The sequence below is a fragment of the Anticarsia gemmatalis genome, chromosome 7, assembly GCF_050436995.1.
Source record: "Anticarsia gemmatalis isolate Benzon Research Colony breed Stoneville strain chromosome 7, ilAntGemm2 primary, whole genome shotgun sequence".
Lineage (NCBI taxonomy): Eukaryota > Metazoa > Arthropoda > Insecta > Lepidoptera > Erebidae > Anticarsia > Anticarsia gemmatalis.
Genome location: NC_134751.1, coordinates 8,458,456 through 8,483,415, shown reverse-complemented (window position 1 = coordinate 8,483,415; position 24,960 = coordinate 8,458,456). Strand labels below are relative to the sequence as shown.

The following is a 24,960-nucleotide window of genomic DNA, read 5'->3' as shown; positions in this document are numbered from 1 at the left end:
TAGAACTATCTATTTATATTTCTTGTAAACAAAAATGACGAGAGAGCAAGTCATTCAGTAGAAGTACAGCAAAAACAGTCTATAAACGTAAAAATGTGACAATTGCAGGGAGTTCATCAATCTTCGCCATTTGAATGGGCGTAGGTGCGGGACGATGGTTTAACAATGACTTCGGTCATCCAGAGAAATTATTAATTGGCCCAAAGACATGACAAAGAAGCGGAAATATAAAACTTCTGCGATGGAACCCCGCGGTGCGAGGCGCTTTACCTGACTCTTGCCCTGCTATTGTACCCTGACTCAATAGAAGGTATTTGCTTTTGAGATGCTGTGGGAAATTGCGCAAGGACCGTTGAACGTTACGAGAAATGTTTGATCCGTCATATCTAAAGCCGTATCATGTCAGATAATTGTTCAGTTAGCATGAAATGGAGGCTTTTATATAACCCTTTCGGAAAGGTTATACCTGAACCGATACTTCTCGATCATACACATACTTGCTGATTATCATAAGTATTTCAAAAGTTTATACAGCTATCGGTTTAAAAAGAACAGAAAACATTGTCAGTATGTACATCAAAATATCTAGAATCACGGATACTTACATCTACCTGAGCCCAGCATGAATTTTGTATTGTTTAGTAAACATCCACGTACCATAGGTACTTACTATAATAGCAGCGCTTATCATTAAGATTTTAAATTATATTGATCAGAATCACAATCTTCATGTCCTCTTATTTATTTTAGTCTCTATCTCTCATAAATCTACCCCATATAATAATGGTTCTGCATGCTTCATCACTATTATCGTGTAGAAAATCTTTATTTGAACAATATCTATAATCTTATTCTTAACTGCAAAATCTTTGAGCTGTGAATTCACACCTCTTTGTCCTCTGCCGGTGTCCAAGCAACGCAAATGTCCGGATTCATCGAAGTATACCTTGTCCACTGGGCGCTCTATATCTCACAGATGAGTGTCAAACAAATCCGAGGCCGCTTCCTAGAAGGGTCCCAGCGGCGCCTTAAAGACCCCATGTTTTTTGCGGCCTTAAAGATAATAAATGATGCACTTGAAAAAAAAGAATCCGACCTGTTCACGAAGATAACGATCAGAATGATTTTTATGGAAATGCTAGCCGGAATTATAACGAACAGGAATCCTTTTGGGATGTGGTGGAGCGAGCAGACAATGCGTCGGCAAAAGAAGCGTTTAAAAGTGTAGTTATACCCATCTCATTTCATATCTGATCGGATCATAACAATTACTACGAGTGATACAAAAAATTACTTTATATGTTTAGGCAGCAAGTTAATGGAATTCAGGCAATGTTAATTGATGCAGTTCTATTTAGCTACTTCGTTTTTTATTATTGATATGATTGTTTTGGATTTTTATAATTATTTTACTGGTATTATTCTTTTATTTGTTCGCGCACCTGTATATATTTGTATACGGAATATGGATGTTACATGTCCATAATAATATGTTGTACATATATGTCTTATGTATTTTTATAATAAGTATTTTGCGTGAAACATTTAATAATTGTTTTTCACTTAAGCTTAAACCTAAATAGACTAGAATAAAATAATTAGTATTTATAGGTAACGAAAATAGGTAAATTATCGTACCTACCACATTGAAGGTTTCGCAAAGCAATAACATCTAAACATGGGTATTTAATACAAAGCAAATCATTGCTCTGCCACTTATACCTACTACCGTTTCTTTAAACGAGGTACTTACTTATATCTCTTTGAAATCGGAAGTGAACAAAAGAATGCGGATTGGGGCTTAATAAAACCCAACTATGGGCTTCTGTAAACTGTTTTGAACTTAACATAATATTTTAATCTAACGCCGGCGTCTATTAGACAATAACACTTCGAGTACGAAGAATTTTTAGCATTTTGTCCGCACCCTTTGTGTTTGAACAAATAATGAAACGGCTGTAAAGCACTTGAACCTTTTATTTCCTCGTTTCTTTCATGGTTTTGTACTTTGAATAGACGTTTCGATATCCTATTTACAGCTTAGTTTGTCCATTTTCTGCGAAAAGACTTATATTGGAATGTAACCAAGGATCTATTATATGTTATTGGGCCGTTATATAACTTAAAATAAGTACATGCAGGTATCCATTGCATTTGCATAGAAAACTTCATCGTAACTACACTATTTATATTATTTTGCAAAACCATTAGTGACCTTAGTCACAGCCAGTAGAGAGCACTATAAACTATAGTTTCATTTTGGGTCATTTGGTATGGTTTACAAATATTATCTTTAAGAAAAAGTAAGCATTCTCTCAATAAAAACTACCTACAATAATAAAAAGAACATGAGACCTAACCATAGGTAGACAGGTTGTCTATTATGCCCACCCCAATGGCATCGCAGTGTTCGTTGCCTTCAAAGGAACAACAACGTCGGATGGCCACCTCACGATGAGACGAACAGCTAAAGAATCACTGTTTACCACTTCGTTTCTCATTCAATGTATTGTTCGGAAGTGAAGAAGTGCCCCATACTTGGAAATATAATGTTTCCTTTTGTAAGAAAGTTAATATTTTAGCTGAACGAAATTCGTGTCCATTGTATACCGCAAACGTTACCTGCCATTGAAAAGAATAAAAGTACGGATTGCACACATATTATGTGAAGGTTATGAATAGTGCAAATATTCACAACAGATCAGATCATACGGTTAAGTGTACCAACACCAAATGTATTGGAGGATATTTTATAAGTGGGTTGAATGATGTAATTGATCACATAAAAACATGAATTTCTGAGAATTAATTCATTTCTCCAAAACCCATAGTGCGAGAATAACAGATAATTATTGTTTGTAGTGTATGTATTGTAGTGTGGATATTAGATTTTCGTAGCCTTCTAGGCAACAGCAAATACCTGCCTTGGTAGTCAATTCGAATCGCCTTACTACTTTTGTATGTATATTCTAAATATACCGAAACCTAGCAAATTACAAAACAATGGAGGTTTGTCAAGCAACGTGCCGGTAAATAGTAAGCGTGGTGGATGGAGCTCGTCGCGTAGCCGACCTTGGATGACGCTAGAACGTTTTCCTACTTCACTTCCTGCTCGATGTCATCTTAGTTTGGTTTGAATCGAACGCCGGCGCCATACACTCGCCTCTGTGCGTAATTATCATCCAAACTATTATGTACATGACAATTCAAACGAATACACAGGTTTGGTGTATCATATCAGTGATAAAAATACCAACTGCCAATTAATATTAATTATTTGCTTAAATTACTTTATTGACGTCACAATACCTGTGTTATGCAAACATCCTCAATCTAAAAACAATGGAAGCATTAGAAGTGGAATATATTGTTTGCCTTCATTGAATCCTCGCAGTTTTCACTTACACATTTCACCTTATCGTCAAAATGAAGTCATGAAATTGTTGCTGAATTCGCTTGTAATTACTTTACACAAACAAAGCATAGTAATTACAGTAATGCGAAAACAGGTATCATTCATTTATTACTCGTTCAAGCTGTCTAACCCGAATGCACTTTCTTTATGCTACAATACAGCCTCGTTTCTTTTATGCAGAGAAATATAAACTTCCTGAGTATAGACAACGATGTAGCGCTAGAGACAGTAGAGTACTAGGCGCAGACAATGTATGAGCTCAACCACGCATACAGTGTTTTGCACCGCTCTGCGCCCTTGCAATCTTCCTAATGAGTGAACCCTTTCACACTCTGGACAAAGCTGGGGTTTCACGGGTGATGTGACACGTATTCATAACATCGTTCTTTGTTAATTCCAACTGAAATGGATTTTTGCTCTTTAGGTAAAAAAAGAAAATTGAAAATTTACTTTGCACAGAGCTTTTCACCTTTTAATCATCTCTGCTCTCTGCTTCGGTTTGTAAAATGAGTAATACTTAATCTATATCTCATAGTCGTAAATGATCACTAAACCTATCAAGTATAATGTCCCACCAATGCGTCTTTTTTCCAATTTTTTTAGTAGGTGCTTGGTTTGAATAAACATCTTAAAAAATAGTTGCCTGATTAAGGACAAAGTATAACAATTAATTACTAATCATTGATCTATTAAAATTGAATCATCAGATGCTACAATTAGCCAAGTATTTAGATACATTATATAAAATTTAATTGGTTTTTAATGTCATCCATTATAACCTGGATATTGTACAGTAAATAATAAAAACTATGAAGAGATTCGTTGTGTGATTAAGTTACAATTAAATCAGGTCACAGCTGCTTCATTCACATACCATTATTATGAATAACAGTTTTGTTTATCAGGTTTACACATATCAACATTTTGAAGATAAAGGGAAGATGGACCCAACTTTTAATATATTTAATTTCATAATTGCAAATGTATTTTACATGTCTTCTATTTTACGCTGTGGCAATGCATAATAGGAAGTCGCGCCGCAGTATAATAATAGATAAGTAAGTACGTCCTGACAACAAACTACCAAGATCCAAGCTTGTGATTTATCAGAAAAGCTTACCGTACAAAAATTTATCCTATCATGATATTTTTATTAACAACTTCATCGCTGGTCAAATTACATAATTTCTATTTGTAAAAATTAGCTCGACTCTACCAAAATTGTTGAGAAATGAATAACCTAGTAACTCGATCTGATTATAAAGCGAATGAAAAGAAATCTCGAAAATAACTATCTAATGTGTGTCGCTATAAAACTTCGGGTGTTGAGTAGAAGGGTCGTAGGGCGTGTTTGTATCTGAACAATGTTTACACCTGTGTGTGTGGTGTGTCTTAACGAGGGGCTGAACTTGCTCGTTCTTCTCACGCTCAGATGCAAGGTGCTTTTATACACAAACAATTTTAATAATGTGTCGAACAATAAATGCATTGATCAGCATTTGTGCAAACTCTACTTTTTATAAAATTTATATAGACGCTACCTTTCAATCGTTTGCTCTTGTAGACATTCTAAATAATCATTGATAGCTTTTACTACTTACCTACTTTATTTTAATAATAAGTAAAATGACTCAATGAAATCTCGTAGTAACAGGAACATAGAGTTAATTTATAGCAAGCAAGTTACGTCAAATCAGCAACACTGCACGATGCCTTACAAGTTCGTCCCTCGCCATATCCCTCCTTCCAGAACGTAAACATGCGTAACTGCTGTAATTGCATTACAGACTGCAATGCCGTCACTGTCAGGGGCAATCTAGGATTCATATCCGGACACTAATCTGCAGGAAAGGACCTAATTAAACAATTTAAACCCAATCCACGAGCAAGTCATGCCATTTTTTCCAACAACGGGCTTCAAAATATCCCCAACCCTTCTCTGTAATATAAATCAATTAATGACGTTGTATCTAATCTAGAGTCGATGTAGGCGACAGATGTGAGCGACAGGGGGTTTAGCGGTGAAAATTCATAGATCTCCCTCTCTAAGCGGACCCTTCCGAATTGCGCAAACTGCTCGCTATGCGATGCATCTGTCCACTTGCTGCTTTAGTAGAGTAGGCCGCCACCAAACGACTCAGTCATCGATATGTACCACAAAAATACTTTTAACTCACTGTAGACAATTACTGATCGAATTTCCAAATACAAGGATATGCTGTTTCAATGCCAACGCTAAGTCACTTTTAAACACTTCCTTTTATAATGGTAACGTTGGTCAGTAACTACGCAACATTACAGTTCTCAGCTAGCGGTTAAAGCAACTCAATTAAAGTGCGGTCACTTCCTGAAAGGAGTACAGTTTAGCAAATACAGCGGAACTGGTATTGTTTCATACCGAGAACAGTACAAGTTTGACACAAATTACGGACTTTATGCTTCCTGTTTCCAATGTGAATATAAACATTAGCTCTTTGTTTGAGGTAAGTGGCGAGCTAATGAAGCGACGATTGACTGCGACTTGGAATGACGGATAAATAAATTCATTGAAATTTAATTTGACTCGATAAACATTGGTCTTTATATTCTCATTACCTCATATTAACTTAAAAGTTTATACTATAACAAAATAAACAAAAATGATGCAAATTTATCGATAAAACGTTGTCAAACTCTGCTCTAGAGTAATCGGACTCTGCACTCTGTCCCTCACTGAGATAAAGTCGCCCTAGCATTCAAACAAGTGGCTCACACACACTGATATATAATCAGGAAGTACAATGAAGATTAAAGAGACTCGATACACACATGCGTAGTTAATGTAATAATATTCGTGTAGGTACCATCCCGCGAGTAGAAGTAGCTGAATATAAATAATATTGCGTACGCACACAAAGGAAGAATTTAAATAAAGAGTCTCGCTCGGCTGTACCAGGAAGTAGCAGCTCACTTACTCACACATAGGAAGCGGCCATATCAGCTATAGGTAGGAGCGTTATGTGGCGCTGGCGCACACTTGTGCGTCAACTATGCGTGGGACCGCGCGCACATGGCCTGATTGGGACATACCAAGTGAGCCCCCAGACGATACACTTTTTACGACACGTAGTTATTACAATATTATTGCTATATTCGAAAGGTTATACCCGAAGCACATCACATGTTTTGATACCAAATTGTAAACAAAGTGACTTTTTCACAATATCGTGATTTTACTTCCTGCTTTAAATCCATATCATCATGAAGTTTACAAAATATTGCACATTATTACGTGCGTAACATAGCAAAGTTTACTGATTTCCTTTTTTTATTAAAGATTGATAATTCAACTTTGAAAAACCACAAAACCAAATCGAGTTCTTTTCGTTGACTCTACCTGTGGCTCTATCTTCCGAAATTCCGATAGCGATACATTTTTTACTATCGTTACCGTAATAATTATTAAGGAAACATACTAACTAACAAACCAATAGGTAAAATGATTTCATTTTAAGGAACAATTTTAGTTTTAATAAGTACGTATTATTATACTAAAAAAATGCATACAAATAAAAAAACTAAAAAACATTAAATCTTTGGGACGTATGTACACGCTGCGTCATGTGCCCTCATCCATACGGATGCATTCCCAACCCGGTTTTTTGATCACGTCGATCCGAAACGAGCGAGGGTCGCTTTGTCATGTGACACTTGTGCGCACAGAGACTCACCCGGGGGGTTACTCGTTAAAATCAGGGATTAATTGTCCATTCAAGGCAAGTTCGCGTTGCCACATCAACGTGATCAATAAATGCCATATGTACAAAATATTCGCCTTTATTTCTATTTGGAACCCCCGTGAAGTCGCCGTTATAGCAGCACGTTATAGAACTGTTTTAATCGTAAAGGTTTATTATGTAAAATTACGATCATTTTCAACATATTAACACAAATTTAAAAAAGAAACAAATAATGATTGACAACTAAATAAAATTATGATACCAATGGATGCAGGATGGACTTAAAATGTTTATAAATAAAATCATTTATAAAACGTATAGAAGAGGTCGATACTTAAATCTTTAGTAGTGTTGCGTGACCACAAGCAGTTGTCTTGCCAGCGGCATCGGCTGAGGTCGACGGAAGTTGACGATTTCTTAACGGGGCGTAATTATCTTTATTGAGTTTGAAACAAGAAACCAAAGTCGAACTACCATATAGTTTATATAAATTGAGCAGATCGAGAAAAATTTTGACCCATTTTCGTTCATGATTATGGTCATTTTTTTTCACATTTTTCCCTAAATCCGTGACCATTTCTCTATTCATTCCAAAAAACACTATCAACAGTATAAACAAAACTATCAACAGTAAGTTCAACAGTAAGTTAACGATTCTGCGTGTATAAAATAAACTCTATATTCGATAGATCTGATAGTTTTACGTTTGCATAATGTTAAGATAGGTTAGTTACAACATATTATACAACATTAAATAAGTAGTTTTAAAAAGCATACAAATATACGACAACAAACAAACGCCTAAATGAGATTCTGATACTTCGAAGGATTGTAGAGCAATGGATTTGAATCTCGGCCAGACGACGGGGTGGTGAAAGGAAGATAACTAACATAATATTATTCAAATTAATGTTCATTATTACATTACCTAATTAAAACATAAAAAAGTACTCAATACAGAAGTCGGCCATGATACTAACAGAATTAGGAATAAAGTAAAGAAAAATTAAACTAAATTGTTCCATAAACTTGTATTTGTGGATCACGTCTTATGTAGATTTTATGTAATTTCCCAACACTGCATTGCAAAGTAAAGTTTTGGTCTACGGTAAAGGCAGGTAAGTGGCGCAATTTTTCGGTGTGACATCGTTGCCTAGTTCTGAGTGGCACCTGATTATGTAATGCGAGAACAACGACGTCTGAATCGGGGTCGCGGTTTGCCAGCGAGCGCTCGGAAGTGCGTCGAGACTCAATGAACGCTTCGGATGTTGCAACACTCGATCATTTATCGTGATTGCAAGTACTCAACACGGTAAGCCAAATTAGATATGCAAATTACATAACTTTGTTAAGGTATAACCAAATATTTGCAGAAGAGTTTACAGTGGAAGTTAGGATTTTATGGGTAATTTAGAAAGTTTTTTAAATGAGCTTGATAGTCAGAATTATAGACATAATTATATCGGTTTCGCACCTAAGTGGTTGATTAAACATTAAGGTGATTTTCGGTTTAACATAATCGCTGAAAAGTGAAAATCCGCTATAATGTTCAAAAATACACATTAGTAGGTACATCAAGTACTTACCTATGTTTCTCCGCCATTCTTCAGTTTCATAATTTCATTAGTATCTTAATAATCTATTTTAAGATCAGCGTAAGTAAATAATGAAACAACAAAATTTTAGTGCATTGGGTAGTAAAGGGGTGAATGTTTTTCTATAACTAATGGAAATATTAAAATTAAATTATAAATATAATATCTGACTACTTATTTTGCTGGGAAAACATGTTTTGTCAATATTATATCGATAATTTAGTATTAATAGCAATATTGCTGAGTAGAAAATACACAATAATATACATACATCTGAACCGGGTCAGATCGCACTAGTTCGCAGGAAGTACCGCTATTTCCATATGACTGCAATTTAAATGATGAGGTATCCGTCCGGCACAGACTTCCGGACTGTTAGCTTTTTCCTTCTCTATTTTCTTTTGTGTATTTAGATATTAAACAGCATCTGCTATAAATTACCCTTACGTTATTAAATTTACAGTCAAATATACCTCGGAGCACTGGGATTTGTGTTAACTTGAATTAATAAGGAAAAACTTTACTATGATAGACAACTGCCATTTTTCTTTGAAATTTTACTCATACCTACCCACTGAAAAATCAAATTGCTTAGAAATGTCTCCGGTCTATTCGCTTTACCAATTGGAATAATGATAGTTATTGATGGAAAATATTGCTTCTAGTGAGTTTGGTATCTATATTAGTTGCTTATCATGTCTAAGTTTATGTTATATGTTTTTATCGCATGTACTATAGGTAGATATTTATATTACGTTTCCGTCAGTTTCCGCACGTAGCCGTTCCTTTTCCGTGGTACGACCATCATCGGAAGTTGGGACAGAGATTCGCGCGTCTGCCCCCTCCCTCCCCCCAGGCTACACGTCCGGTGCCCGTAGGCCGCCGCTGTCCAATTTCCTCTTCCCGCGTGTATTAATTTCCGGCTTAAACTATTTCATGTCTCTCATTTCCTATTAATATTCGTAATGATTTTTATTAACATTTCGACATTATTTTGAAAAAGTTACATTACCTACGTTTCCCCACCCAAAAATAGCTACGAGATTCAAGTAGCTACTTAGGTACATAACTTGAGAAAATGTACGTACTTCATTGTGTTATTGGTGTTTGATTATCGGTTGTAACTCGAACGAAAGCATCATATGTATTATTATACATGAAATTGAAAATCCTCGTCGCTCCCTGACTTGCTTAGGTCTATTATGTTTTCAGTCATACTTCGTATATGTGCTGAATCTGTTACGGTGTTGTTCATGACGAACGGTCGTTGATCGGCGCAATTGATCAACTCCGATGATCGTTTGACCTATCGGTGTAGTAAAATCCATGGTTTAACGTTGATTAATGCAATGTCTTTTGCTCGTGCCATCGATCGATTGATTGTTATGGTAGAGATTTACACATCATATTATATTTTGTGATATCTACAGGTATAAAAGAAAAATTGATTTATTTACGTAAAACTAGCCCGGACCAAGTCACCCCCGGACCAAACCACAACAAACCTACCTTACATACAAACACTATCCCAACATTACAGTTAATTCTATAATTTTATCGTAATTGTATGTTTCCAAATGCCGTCTGCACTTCCGTTTCCGTTAAGTATATTTTAAAATTGTATTTCCGTTTTTGCTTCCTATAGACATTTCCGTTGTATCACCATAAAAACGTGCAATGTGTGCCTGTATCTCAATATTACAACATATTAGCTAGTAAGAAAGTAATTCAACATCATCCTTTCTAGTAATTCGATTTATCATCATAGGTAGAAGTAGTGAAAAACGTAACGTCCAGTTTATGTTATAATAGTACGAACGACGACCGCTGAAAGTATGCGCTCACGCAATGAACTTATTTCGGGTACTTCCGCATGTGTTTGGATTTGAGTCCGGCAGATCGTCGCATTCCGACCGGGTCACAACCTCTTTGCCTATCTGTTAATTATTTATCTCAATAACTAATTATTAATTTGTGATTTTGACACAAAATAAGCACTAGCTCGCACTAGGTAAGGAACTAACGTAATTTTCAAACTTATTCATAAACCTAACATAAGTTGGTTGAACTACAGTATAAAGCCAAGGTTTTAAATTAGGTTAATAGATATTACTACCAAAATGGAAATTAAATTATTTGTATAAATAGAATACATTATAAAAAAACACAAATAAAAACGAGTCAGTAACATAACTATTACAGCAACGAGGTAATATAAGTATTCACGTAATACCAAACTTGAAACATTAGAATGTTAACAAAGAAAGTAGCAGCAAGTTCTGCGGTCACGGTCACGTATGACCGAACATGATGGTCTTTTATTCTCTAAATTACTGCACATAACTCCACGACGATCGTCTGCATGCCGCCAGAACACCAAGCTATACCGACCGATGAGTTAGAGCGAGACGAAACGAGCAGGGAGCGCGGGGCGGGCGAAGGGAGCAACAGGTAAAGATTCCGAGGCCACTTCCGTCTTGGCTGCCGAATATTTCTGTCTCGAACCGGTAGTGGGACGGCGGCCAGGGCACACACAAGATAATCTCGACCTACACGCACACACCAACACGATAGGTAGCCACATGATGAAATTACTTTACCCTCAGTTTGCTGCATTAATAACATGCATCAATCGCATCATCAGATATACCTTCCACCATACCATTGGTATTAATATGATTATTAGAAAATAGATACTTAAAACCTGTAAAAATGTATTGTAGTTCAAGCAAATGCGCCATAATGGTGACACCAATGTGTTGAAGATCTATGATTTTATGCGTGTCGCAAAGTTTACAAACGTAATGCACACGTAGCAAAGTCGAATGAGCTCAGCTCAAACCGGTTAGCGTTCATATTGTCTCACTCTGCACCAGGAAACTGGCGGCCGGTTGCTGAGACGTTTCCTGTGCTTTGTCTCAGTACTGTCACGATATCTTGAACTACCCGTTGATAGATCACATTCGTGAGTTCCTAGAATGAATCTCCTCCTTGTAATTCCGCAACTTGCATTACACACTAGCCTATTGTGTATACAATAAAGCACCTACCCTTAAACAATTTACTGGCATTCTCAAAAACCGATATTTAAAAAGTGCCTACATTTGCCCGGAAATTAAACGCATTAAATCCATATCAAAAAACAAGACTCGTAGCTCTGCGATTACTGTACAAACAAGGAAATATTGTGAGTTATTAAAAACTGGCGCGCTGACGTAATCCCACCACACTAACTAACACTTCCGCGTGCCCTAAGCTGGCACATTCATATAATAATCCTATTCCAACGCTCCTCTATAAGGTTGTTGTTTCTTAAGATACAACACGACAAGTGATAGTCCAGGAACATCGTCCGTCAACGCCAATCTACCCTGATAACGGTTTGCGGAAACAGTGGTCGTACGTTTAGTTAAAAATGGGACTTGGTCTGGCTCCCGAAGTTTTATCTCAAATGTGTGAGGTGGCGCGGGGCGGCACTATGTGCGGGAGGGGAGTGGCTGGCGTGCGTCCGTCCGCCCGCGCCGCCACCGCATCATCAGTCCGCGTCGGAGAGTTGCCCGCGACGCTTGTCTGCGAGCTCGATCCCTCAGATACGCTGCTGGTTTACGGCGTGCCGTAACACGACACGTTTGGAGGGACCGCCGCTGCTACGCGTGTGCCTGGTGCTCTGTGAACACTTAATTTTGTGCTTCTTGTGTTGTGACGATGTACGTGTGCTGATTTGCCGAATTACCGTCGACTTATAGGATTTTTACGACGCAACCAGTTCCGGATCAGCTCAGCCGGTAAGTAGCGGTGCTTATCGCAGACCACGCTATCGCGGACCCACGCATTTCCGACCGCGCCCGATAAGGCAACTGACTGTACAGCGCCTAGAGATATGGACTTCGAATCCAGCAGCAAATTCAACATGGTACAACTCTTTCGCGCTTTACATCTAACTTAGCCACAACTTAAAGGCTTAATGCGTGTAACTTAATTCGTACAGGGATACTTAGTTTCACTGTTCCTTCAAACTTTTAGGAAAGTTTTCAACTCAACAAATGTTGAATTAGTTATTAAAAGCGGCAGTTTTATCCATTATCTTAATGAACTAAACAGAAAATAAGAACTTTGCTTTAAAACTTACTTTAACTGAAGTTTTTATTATCAATTCTAGTTATGTGTATACACGGCCTAATTTTCACTTAATTCAAAATCTTGAGTGATTCATTTCCTCAGCTTTCATTATTTGAAAAGTGATATAACTACTTCATACGATTCACTCATTGTTGTCGTTTTTAATTGTGTCATATTATCATAGAATTCATTCTTAGACTTGACTTACAAATAAAAAAGTTTGTATCAAGTAAGAAAAACGCAAACATACCATTTAATCGAAAAAATGAAACCAGATCCGCAAAGAAATATAATAAAGATAACAAGAAATAGCAAAAAGTTCACCAAAACTTCGAGTTTATCAACTTAAGATAACCTGCGGAGAGATGATTTTTGCCGAACGTCATATTGGAGCAAATAATAATTTTAAAAAGGCCCTAAACGGATTATTTGTTTATTAATAAATGATATAACAAATAGGTACTGGTGGGATTGAACAAAGCAAATGTATTCTGGTAGACAAATTGCAAAATATTGTATCGTTTACTCACATAATCCAAAACAATAAGTTGTGTAAGCGAAAATTATACAGAAGTTATCGGTACTGAACAGTCAATATAAATTGATATAAAAATGTTATAGAAAAATCGGAGTAAATAAAGTTTAGTTCTACTTACATAACCGTTACACTCAGGTGTACATAATAAAAATAATTTACATTGTAAAATTACTCTTGTTGAGTATTGCGGTACTTAATCTGATGTCAATATTACTCAGTGATAATGACAGATAAGGGGGCGGCAATAATGTTATGAAATGGAAACCATCGTAAACAACTCGTGGGACAAAGACGCCACCTGTTATCGAATAGCATTACAAGAGCTAACGGTGAACATTTTAATGCTATAACCGTTACACTTATTAATTATCGAATAAATACCATAAATAGAAAGAAGAGTTGTGTGAAGTGAATATTTTCAGTGGCTAATAAAGTTTATTGTTGTTACAGACAATCGTGATGAAAGTAGTCAGTCTTCAACTCCCGTCGGGGCCAAGTATGGAGCGGCTACCGCTTCCATTTAGCCCTACGGAATTGTTATGGCGGTATCCTCTGCCATGGGCTCCACCGCCACCTTCCCCACTCGGGGATGCTAAGGCTCAGTTGCCGGCGGGTTTGCCTCCAGAACCCAGATTATGGACCAGAGAAGATGTTGCAGTTTTCCTTAAATGGTGTGAAAGAGAATTCGACTTGCCGAATTTCGACATGGATCTTTTCCAAATGAATGGTAAGTTAATGCATCTTTGTTTTAAGTTGAAAAAACAATTAAATTACTATTTATCAATAATATAATTTTTTATCCAAATCATATAACAAGACCATTCTTTTTCTTTTTCAGGAAAGGCTTTGTGTCTATTGACAAAAACAGATTTGGGTGAACGCTGCCCAGGCGCAGGGGATGTTTTACACAATGTTCTACAAATGTTAGTGAGGGATGCAGCATTATTGGGAAGAGTTCCCTCATCGCCAGTAACGCCCACAGCCCGCGCTGCACCCTACCCACCGTCCCCACATTCACACCCGCCTACTCCAACATGGGCTGTTGATAGTTTCCACCACTTCCATAGCGCAGCCGCAGCAGCTGCTCAACCAAACTCCGTAACTTTAAGTCCCGCACCGTCAGTGGACAGTTCAGGTAGTCCACAAAGAGGTGAAGCGGTCAACTATGGACCAACATATGCTCCTAATGTGCCTCCCACAACCCAAAATGCTAGCTCGGGAAGCAATCATTCCGATTCTGATGAAGAACCACAATTTGCGCCGCCGCCACGGTCTCCTAAAGAAGCTCCTTTGGCTAGCCCCGCACCACAAGTCCATGCTGCACCCCAACATCCACATTATCGTACACAGCATAGAGAATTCTTTCCTAATGATATGCCTGAGTCCAATACAAGTAAGTTTCTACCAAAAATGTACTTTATTATGAATACAAATGATCTTATTACGTAAAACCGGGAATGCATACAAAATTCTTATGCTGAATTTTAATTGTTTTCAGATGGAAGATTACTTTGGGATTTCCTTCAGCAGCTACTTAATGACCCAACACAGCGTTACACAAACTATATTGCGTGGAAAAACCGGGAAACTGGTGTTTTTAAGATAGTAGATCCCGCTGGATTAGCGAAACTTTGGGGCATTCAGAAAAACCATCTTTCCATGAATTACGACAAGATGTCAAGAGCTCTAAGGTACTACTACCGCGTCAATATTCTGCGAAAAGTACAAGGAGAAAGACATTGCTACCAGTAAGTTTACAATATATTATTATGCTAGTATATTTAACGCTGCCAAATATTTAATTCTAACATATTATACCTCTATATTAGTAGGTGAATCATAATCTCATGACAATTGTTTATTCTATTGCAGATTCTTAAGGAATCCTACTGAACTGAAAAATATCAAGAATATATCACTTCTGCGGCAACAAATGAGCCCAACAAGAGTGGTTCCTCACCCCGTCGTGAAAACAGAAATGAAAGAAGAACGTTGTGAAGTTGATGAACCTGCCGATGAGGATATGCCCACTGACTTGAGTATGGCAGCATCGGAGCCTTGGCGGAAGCGCGCGCGGTCAGACGCGCCGCCTGCGCCACCACATGACAAACATCACATCAGTGCACTCATCGGTGACAACATGATGATGAAACGGGAATCAGAATACGCCACGGAACATTACGCACTCAACCTCAAAAGTGAAAAATGTGAACAATGATTACAAAAGACTAAAACGTTGGACACTTATCAGTGCAATGCGCCTTTTGTGCATATAAATTATGCAATCAACTCCACCCACTAAAGTTCTAGTCAAATTCCTCTCAGACAGGATATTTATGTCTTCCTCTAAAATATTATCGTACTTGATGAACAAAAACTGAGAGTACTTTGACAGATTTAGGATGGTCATTGGAGTTTAACAGGGTATGGACCTTAATGATGCCTTTGTGCCAAGTGATTTTTATACCTAATAGTGTCAATTATCTAAATAGTTAGAAAAAGGACAAGAGTTTATTTGTGTTAAAGTCATAGAAATAATGATAAGATTTGTGCAATCGACTATCACTCATGTAACTGTCGACTGAGATCTAGCAGTTTCATAAGATTGTTGCCAAAACTCAGTGTCTATCCATAATATGTTGCGTGCGTGACTCGCACTTATTAATGCATTTGCGTAATTTAATTAGTTTTACGAGTGCTTTATGTTTGTTTTTGTTTTGCTGAAAAGAGAAGATATAGAAAGAACTAAAAAGATTAAGAATTTGAAAGAATATTGTCATAAATAATGTAACGTCTTCCATTCGTTCTTTTTGGCAAACCTTCAATTGTAGCAAGTGAAATGTTGTAACTATTACATCTACCACATATTTGAAAATGAAGTTTGCTTTGATTTGTAAAGGAAAATGTTTAAATCTCTTTTACTAAAAGACAATAATTTGTCAAACAATTCGCTAAAATATGCCTTGGAATCAATAAAACACACCCACTGTGATAAAAATAAAAGTGGTAGAGATATAATAGTAGGGAATGGCCTTTAACTCGAAGATTTCCAGCTACAATTTTCTGTGATCTCTTTTATCAATGTAGGTAATTATATGTTATAGAGTTAACATAAATCTTGTAAATAGTAATAGTAGAATTAAGCTTACATTAAGAAACTGACTGTATAGAGAGTGTATGTATGATTTGTAAAACAAAGTGGAGCTTTATCAAAGTACCTAGTATATCAGTAAGTTCTATTACAACTGAGTTTGTATTTTTACAGTTATTTGTATTTGGCGTGTAAGCCATAATTTCCAACTTGTACACAATGCAATGAACGCGAAGTTTCACATTTAAATATTGTGTCAGATTTATTATAACTTAAATAAATGAGAAATAATATTATGTCTATATGTTTGTTTATTTTTTAATTCATTTTAGGTACATCCCTACTATCAAATAGGATTCAAATCTACTATCAAACAGAATTGAAATTATTTCAAAATCAAAATTACAAGCTAGTTTATATGACTGACGAAATGAATTTGTTGCCAGTGAGAACTGAGTAGAATCTAGCTATCATTATTTTTTACCAATAAGATAAATGCCTACTAATATTTTTGCGATTTATTTAATAGAACATTATTATCAAGTATCCACACACAGAGATAACTATAAAAGAAGCGTAACGCTCAATGCGATATTTTCATTGAGTATTCCCACGAACACGAAAAAGCTTAACGGGCCTGCAGCCTGATAAACGAGCTTTTATGCTTGAATAACGTATCCGAAGATTTCATAGATTTAAGAAATAGACACATACAGAAAAAATTAAGAGAGTAGGTAATCTACTTTATTACACAAAGATACCTGGACTATTCTATTTCTTATAATTCAACGAGTTGAGAATCCTATGTAAAACTGTAGTTTCTCTTGTTTTCGCGTACCTTCTTTGTACTTAAAGAATGCCGTAATTAAATTCATCACCTCATTTGAAATTTTGTGATTACGTAAGTATGACCAAGGATCAAAACTAAAATCTAGTATCTAGTAAAGTTCTAAAATTGAGGGAATTACTGCATATACGGATGCGGAGTTTTGGGCATTGAACGCGTTCATATATCTCGATTTGAGATAATGGTGGAAAAGATTGTTTCCATCGCTTCGCATTTAGGTAGGTAAATATCCGAAATCATAATCTATTAGTTTGAAGTTCTTTGTTTCTAAATGAGTAGGTTAGACTTGGACAACATTCTTTACCCAACCGAGTCGACAGTGCCGCGCGTGACACCTGCATCACTTGGAAAACTAGTGTAAAAGTGAATTCATCTGAAAGTAAGTGATCAACTGAAATAATTTTAGATGTAGGAGCCATATAAAAATAAAACAAAGCATACAAGACTATTGATATACTATAACATAAGTAACCTATTCACAGTTTTAACCTTATAATCTAAATACATTTTTCACTCTGTAGGTGGTGTGCTTTGGAAGAATATTACATCATCGGCAATAATTGTTGATGCAGTTCTGACTTGACCATCATCCATTTTAACTTCTCCATATGACAATTTCCCTGTGACATAAACTCTTTGTCCTTTCTTTAAGTATTTGTAAATGGTATCTCTAAGACCAGGTTTAAAAATGCTAACTCTATGCCAGTCAGTTCTTTGAAGAATATCCCCAGATTCATACTTATAACTAAAATGTGTGGCCACCGGGAAGTTTATGACAGGATGTTCTGCAGAGCCCCGCTTCTGTGGGTCTGCACCCACTCTGCCTAGTAATGTCACCTGATTTATAGCTGAAACATAGGTATATGAGTAATATTAAATATTAATATTATTTTGTTGTTGTTTACAATATTTAGGATTCCATCAAAACAAGGATCTTTGACACTATATTATATGTTATGAAAATCCTTATTGCAAAAAATATAATGATATATTATATTTTTTGCAATAAGGATTTTTTTACTTACTTTTTTCATGTTTTTGAGACTCATATCTAACTGTTGTCAAACGAAGTTGGCCCATGGCATGGCGCATCACATTTGGAACCTGTAAATAATATACTCATGTGAAGAAATTGACTATTATTACTAAGATTTGTTTGACTTGCAAAACTTAGTAAATATCAAATAAAATTATGAACTGAAAGTTTAATTATATGTGTACCTACCTTGTTCTTATAATTTAAAATCTTAAATTATTTGAAATCTGGTACTAAGGAGACAATGGTGTTGCGGAGAACGGTGTAAGAAATCAGAAACTTACTTGCTAGTAGTCTAAATTGAATAGGGCAGCTATGCATAATTTTAATATCATAAAAATCTACATTTCTAATTACCAACGAATTTACTAATAATCAGAGCTAGTAGTAGACGTGAATAGGTAATTAAAGTTAAGTGTTACCGGCATAGAACACCGACAATAATATTAAGATCGTAGAGCACTTACCCGTAATGAAGTAAACATGGTAACGGTAAGCAAAAAACTCGGATTCTCGATTTCTTTATGTTTTTATAAACAAAACAGGAGTTACTTAAGCAGTAGATAATAATAACACCAGCACTGAAATTTTAACATAACCTCAACTCAAACTACTATTTTGACATTTTACTCATTTTAGGGTATTTGACACTTGATAGAGTTTTTTGGCGCCAGACTTTGCGGTGGACCCACTTATTTGACACTATTAGCAAATTTTTCTGCAAGTGGGTTACATAAACTTTGTTTTTCTTAAATTCTTATAAAAGTTACATCTATCGAATTTTATAATCATTTATATATCTGTATAATTTTACAAATAAGTGTATTAACTTGAGTAAGCTATTTATTTATTAACGACCAGATGCTCAATAAAGTAATAAAGTACAAAAGATGAGCGCAAGCGATGTGCAAAGACTGCTTAAGCACTCTGAGTGCGCTGAAGGATGCCTACTCCAGACTGTTTCTCAGGAATCATAAGAACTATTTTTGACCTCAGGTATTCGCCTAGGTATCTTTCCTGACTGTGAGTGTGTAATTGTATTTTTTTAATTTGCCGCTGTTTTAGGGAGTCGTCTTTCGTTGGCAAATCAACTGCCATAAAAATGTTACCACAATGAAATATTTCCCCAATGCTACCACTAGAATAAAAAAAATTGGCGTTTACGACTTGCGTTGTTCATCTCCGAATGACAGTTGTTTTGTGGTTATAAAGATAGATAGAAAATTCTATCTCTATCTCTTCAACCACCACCATACGCAATCCGGGAAGAGTTGTTGCCTGTGAAGGATGCCTTCAGCTGCGAATGCGAAGTCCGAAAAACCAGCCTCTTCAGAGGCTATGGATAACTCACCAATACGACAGATTATGACGATTATTGAACACAAAATCCGTAATTTGGAGAAAAGAAAGGTAAGTGCAATGCTAGTTAACTGAAACAATGCTAAATTTATAGTAGACTACGCTTTCCGCAAAGCTAAAGGAACTGTACGCTCTGTTTACGTAAAAATCAACAAATTCAAGTATTTCTCGAAAAGTTCCAAACGTTACAAAAGTGCCGCAGACTTGACGCCATTTTCACACATGTGCTCATGGAATGTTGACGATACAGTACCATGACGCCCAAAACTTAATTTGGGTTTTTGTCCGAAAATTACTATTTAACGATATTGTCTATTTCTCGTAAACTTGTTTGTATATTCGTAACTTTCGAGGGCTTATACTTTTACGGCTAGGTCTATAATATATTGTTATTTATCGTTATAACATTATGCGAGAAGAAAACAATACGCCTAGCACTTGTTTAGTGTACTGGGTTGTACTTGAAGTTAGAAATATTCATGTATTACCTACTTCAAATGATAGGAACACTGTTTAAACATTTTGTAATATGTTTACTTCATTTACTAAAGGCATAATATTAGGATTACTATAAATGTTTTTTCATTGAGACTTTAATGGAATACAATAATTATTTTTGTAAGTAGAATATATGTAGCTATTTCATTTTTCCAATTTAATATTTGACCGTAGTCCAAGTATATCTCTAAGGTATAAGTATGTATGTTTATAAATATTTAAATAAACAAAATAATCATATATTGTCTGTTATTTTCAATGAACCCAACATATTGCTAACTTTACATGTCTAGCAATCAATATCTATATTTTTTGTTGAATGAAATTAATGCTGGCCTAATATGAAATCCCCCTATATTTAATACATTTATATTTAATAAGTATACTGCCACAAACAAGATGAGTTTAATATTCACTAGTTCTAAATATGAATGGAATTATAGATTAACTTGCTGGTGATGATATACAATATAATGTACACAATAATATGTCAGTGATTACTTAGTTAGCAATTTCTTTTTTATGATTGGTCATTAAAATGTGTCTGAAAGTTATAACATGTTTAGTTCCAGCACAATTCAAATAGATTTCAATTGATAATTCAATTGATCAATTCTTAAATAAGTAATTTGTTATTAAGACCTAGGCTAAAGGAAGAACAACTTCTTCAAATATTAATTTTATGGTTTATTGAGTAACATTGTGAATATCTAATTACTATCGATATGTCTAATGGATTAGTGTTTAAAGGTATATAATACTCATCTATAGTACAAGTAGCATCAGTTTAAATAGTTAACTATAAATTTTTTACCTCTTAAACGAAAGAGGAGTTAGGCCTTGAATCCTCCTTGCTGGTGCAAAAGAGGGTTGCAAACTTTTATTTGCATGCCCTCAAGAAATGTGTTAAACAATGTTTAGGCATGCAAGGTTTCATCACAATGATTTCCTTTACCGTTTGAGCAAGTGATAATTATTTCTAAAAGATACATATAACTTCATTGGTGTGTTACCTCAGGTTTAAACCATTGAACTCTTACATGAGAGGTCAACAACTTATACAATTTAGCTATCACTGTATTTTTAACTATACATAAGCACCTTATTTTTAATGAAAATTATTATTTTAGAGCAAGCTGACATCATACCGAGACTTGCAAAAAGCTGGAAGAGAATTAAACACTGATCAAAAAGTAGCTGTAGCTAAGTATGATGAAGTTGCCCAAACTTTGGAGTTCGCCAGAGACTTATCAAAACAAGTTACAGCTATTGCCACCTCTGCTGAGCGTGAGGCTAAAAAACAAGCCAAAAAGGTAAATACATTGCGTGTTTGAGTAACAGACAGACAGAGTTACTTTCACATTTATAATATAAGTATGGATTTGATTTGAATTTTTTTCAAATTTCAATGTCTAACAAAATAAAAAAATTACAAAATATTTTTTGGAGAAAAGGCTGGTTTGAGGATTTTCAACTTTAATCACAGAACATTTAGTCTTTCATTGAAGGGATGTCATACATGTCAGATATTATAGATTTGAGCAAGCCAAAACAAGCTGACATTGTATGTTGAAAAGAGTCCCTTCATTAGACACAGATTAATTATTATAGTAGAATACATATTTATATACTTGTTAGAAGTAACTAAGTAAGTTTATGAAACTATTACTTTTATATAACATATCTTTGTAGAGCAAGGAATATATTCATATAACATAACATGCACTATATACAACTAGAGCTTACACAACTTTTGTACACAGGAAGCCTGGGTGCGCTATGCAGCTGAAACTAACAAAATACGCGAGGTGTTACTTATTTTGGACTGTCTGAATCAAATGGGTAGTGCTGAAGCTAGAAATGATTTTCTCAATGGAACAAATGGTGCAGTTAAACTTACTGAAGCAGATCTCAAAATTTTGGATGATGTGTAAGTATAAAATGTTTGAATCAGGCATCTTCATATAAGTATGAGATAATTATTTATTGATTTCGAATAACAAATTTTAGACCAGAAATAGTCACAAAAATGTTAAAATTTTATTCGTTTGCACAATATATTAATTCATTGTTAACATAGTAACTTAATGCTGGCTGTGATGATACGAGTGTATTGGCTATTCTATGCAAATAAAATTTGTTAATAACTGGTAGTTTCTGAGCAGCATAACAAATATGATAATTCTGTATAACATCCTTATTCTGACATTAATTTACAGGTACCCTGAAGTGACTCCCAAGCATGAGCTGAATGAGGAAGGTCAACCTGGTTTCCATATTCACACTACAAAAGCAGCTGAGCACTTGTATGCAATAATTGATGGCAAGCCTAAGGAAATATTGGGAACTACTTATACTCACATAAAAGAGATCGTGAGCGCCGTTCATGACAGTGGCTACTTCGATCGTTCACTAAATGCTATACCGGCGGAAATTGAAGAGACTCATATCCCGATTTCTGAAGTGGAGCCCGTAGAAGTCATTGACAATGAAGTAGAGCCAGAAGTGGCCGCCGCGTACGCGCCTGCCGCCCTGCCTGTCCCACCAGCACCCACCGTTGTGCCCGCTCCTGCTTATCCGCTCAGGCCTCTTCCTCCCATAACACTTCAGGAAGTTGAGCACGCGTACTTCGCACAGCAATACCCACAACAGAGACCCATAGCCGAGGTTATAGGCTCCCAGAACTTCTTCTTCCTTCAAGAGTCTGAGATCGATAGCCCTGTCGGCACGCCTCAACCGCCACCCATTCCAAACCAACCTTCACCACCAGCACCTATCCCCACTCAAACTTTTACAAACCAGCACTTCGTACAGTTACCCGGTGGTCGTGTAGCGGAGCCGGGAACTCTGCCAATGCCGCCTCAACCGCACTTCCCTCCGCACCCGGAGCATGCTGGCTATCAACCGGCCGCCGTGCCTTTGCAAGCCGTGCCCGCGGCGCATCCGCACGTCTCTGGGCTGCAGCCCGTGGCGCCGATGCAGGCAGTGCCACCGCCCGCTCCGCAGCCCGTACCAACTATTCCACTATCCGCTGCTCCTCATCAGGTCGAAGATCGGCCGGTAGCTTCACCCGCCGACGAAAAGCACGAGGATGAGAACAAGGAGAGCGGAAGCCCCGACCGCGATGAGGGCGGCGAACGGAAAATTCACGGTCAGGGCGATGGCCAAGCCAGATACAGACGATACGGTGGTCGCGTAGGCGGCGGCAGTGGCAGAGGTGCACCCAATGGACACCGGGGACGCGGTGCTTTCCAGAACAGACAAGGCAACGAGGGGTATCGTGGCAGACACCCTGGCGAATATCAGGGTAGATCTGGAAAAGATGGCTACCAAAACAGGCAGTATGATGGATATCAAAACAGACACAAGGATGGATACCAAAGCCGCGGTGGTGATGATCGCGACGGTTATTATGGGAACGGAGATACCGGTGACAGCCACCAACAAAATGAGAATGGCGGTCGTGACAGATACAATGATAACCAGAACTACCAAGGTGGCTTTAAGGGTCGCGGCAGAGGAGGTCCGCGCGGTGGAGCTCGCGGCGCGACTCGACCGCCGCGTCCGCAACAATACAGCCGCAAACCAGAAAACGTTGAATAGTTAATATGGATCTCGAAGGTGTGCCGCATTTCTACGGCATCACCACGATAAAATAATGTATTATTGTGACGGACAAATTCATTCGTGAAAGGCAGATTTCACCGGCAACAACGCGCTGTGGTTAACAAACGAGAGATTATGGTAAAAATATAAAAAAGTATAAAAAAAAAGTAAAATATTGAAACTGAATAAAAAATAAGTTACTTGAGTTTAGATGTATGATATATGCAATTATTATAACTTACGTAATTCTAGATTCTTGTATAAGTTATGTTAGTGACGCGGTGCGAGAGCGGGCCGCCGTCTGTCGCTCAGTACCTCGTGCGTGCCTCGTCCTCGTGATAATTTAAGTACAGGAGACGTGCACACATTAAAAGACCTCTTTCCAAAACACATTGATCTTTGTACTTTTAATACAGTTGGTTTAAAATAGTAATTATAGATGAGTTAAGATGTTCTATGAATCTTTGTTTCTCATGAACCATTTATTTACGAAGCATTCATCTGAAATATTTTTTGCTACTATTACTGCGCGACTTTTTTTAGGTTTGTTTTAATTATATTGGAATTGAAAGGAAAATACCTATATCAGTGTATGTGTTATTCCTGTTGACATTTTATGATTCAAATACTGAACTGGCCATATCACATTAATTATGTATGTATATGTATGTATGAAACAATGGAAGTATGTTTTGATTAAACTACGTGAATGACTCTATTCCGTTCTGCTTGTAATTATTTATCGCGCAGATAGAGTTGTTACCGTTCAATTGATCAGATGTAACTTCATTATGTGCCCTAAATTATTTTTGTTTGTCTTGTCCCGGCTTTTTTACATATTCCTTTACATTGTTCTCAATAGAGGCTGTGTGCAAGCAAATTAAAAGTATTCTATAAAAATTACATGTTTGTGTTATTTTCTCCTAATTCTATACCATAATATTGTATCGGCAAGTTTAAGATTTGCTCATGCTACTTTTGGTATACTTAGCATAATTTAATTACACATACAAAATATAGGACCTTCACTCGTATTAAGTAAATTTTATATAGGTTCCTATTACTTAATTCTTATTGCACTACCTGGCTCGTAAAAATAATGCCATTTGCCCCACTGCTGGCCAAGAGCGGGCTCCA

At 36.5% G+C, this 24,960-nt stretch overlaps 3 protein-coding genes across 3 annotated transcripts; 2 read left to right on the top strand and 1 right to left on the bottom strand.

Moving 5' to 3' along the window:
- Positions 1-12,253: 12,253 nt before the first annotated feature.
- On the top strand, positions 12,254-16,779 carry aop (ETS variant transcription factor anterior open). The gene is made up of 5 exons (XM_076116900.1): positions 12,254-12,514; positions 13,837-14,113; positions 14,225-14,779; positions 14,885-15,134; positions 15,259-16,779. The coding sequence occupies exons 2-5, from the start codon at positions 13,846-13,848 to the stop codon at positions 15,602-15,604; spliced, it is 1,419 nt and encodes a 472-aa protein (XP_075973015.1). The 5' UTR covers positions 12,254-12,514; positions 13,837-13,845; the 3' UTR covers positions 15,605-16,779.
- A 983-nt stretch (positions 16,780-17,762) lies between these two features.
- On the bottom strand, positions 17,763-19,019 carry mtSSB (mitochondrial single stranded DNA-binding protein). The gene is made up of 3 exons (XM_076116309.1): positions 18,828-19,019; positions 18,350-18,428; positions 17,763-18,172 (listed from the first exon to the last, which is right to left on the bottom strand). Exons 1-3 carry the CDS (start codon positions 18,843-18,845, stop codon positions 17,835-17,837), a joined length of 435 nt encoding a protein of 144 aa, XP_075972424.1. The 5' UTR covers positions 18,846-19,019; the 3' UTR covers positions 17,763-17,834.
- Positions 19,020-19,522: 503 nt separating this feature from the next.
- Capr (Cell cycle associated protein caprin family member) lies at positions 19,523-24,726 on the top strand. The gene is made up of 4 exons (XM_076116899.1): positions 19,523-19,770; positions 21,348-21,530; positions 21,981-22,147; positions 22,437-24,726. The coding sequence occupies exons 1-4, from the start codon at positions 19,648-19,650 to the stop codon at positions 23,818-23,820; spliced, it is 1,857 nt and encodes a 618-aa protein (XP_075973014.1). The 5' UTR covers positions 19,523-19,647; the 3' UTR covers positions 23,821-24,726.
- The last annotated feature ends 234 nt before the right edge of the window (positions 24,727-24,960 follow it).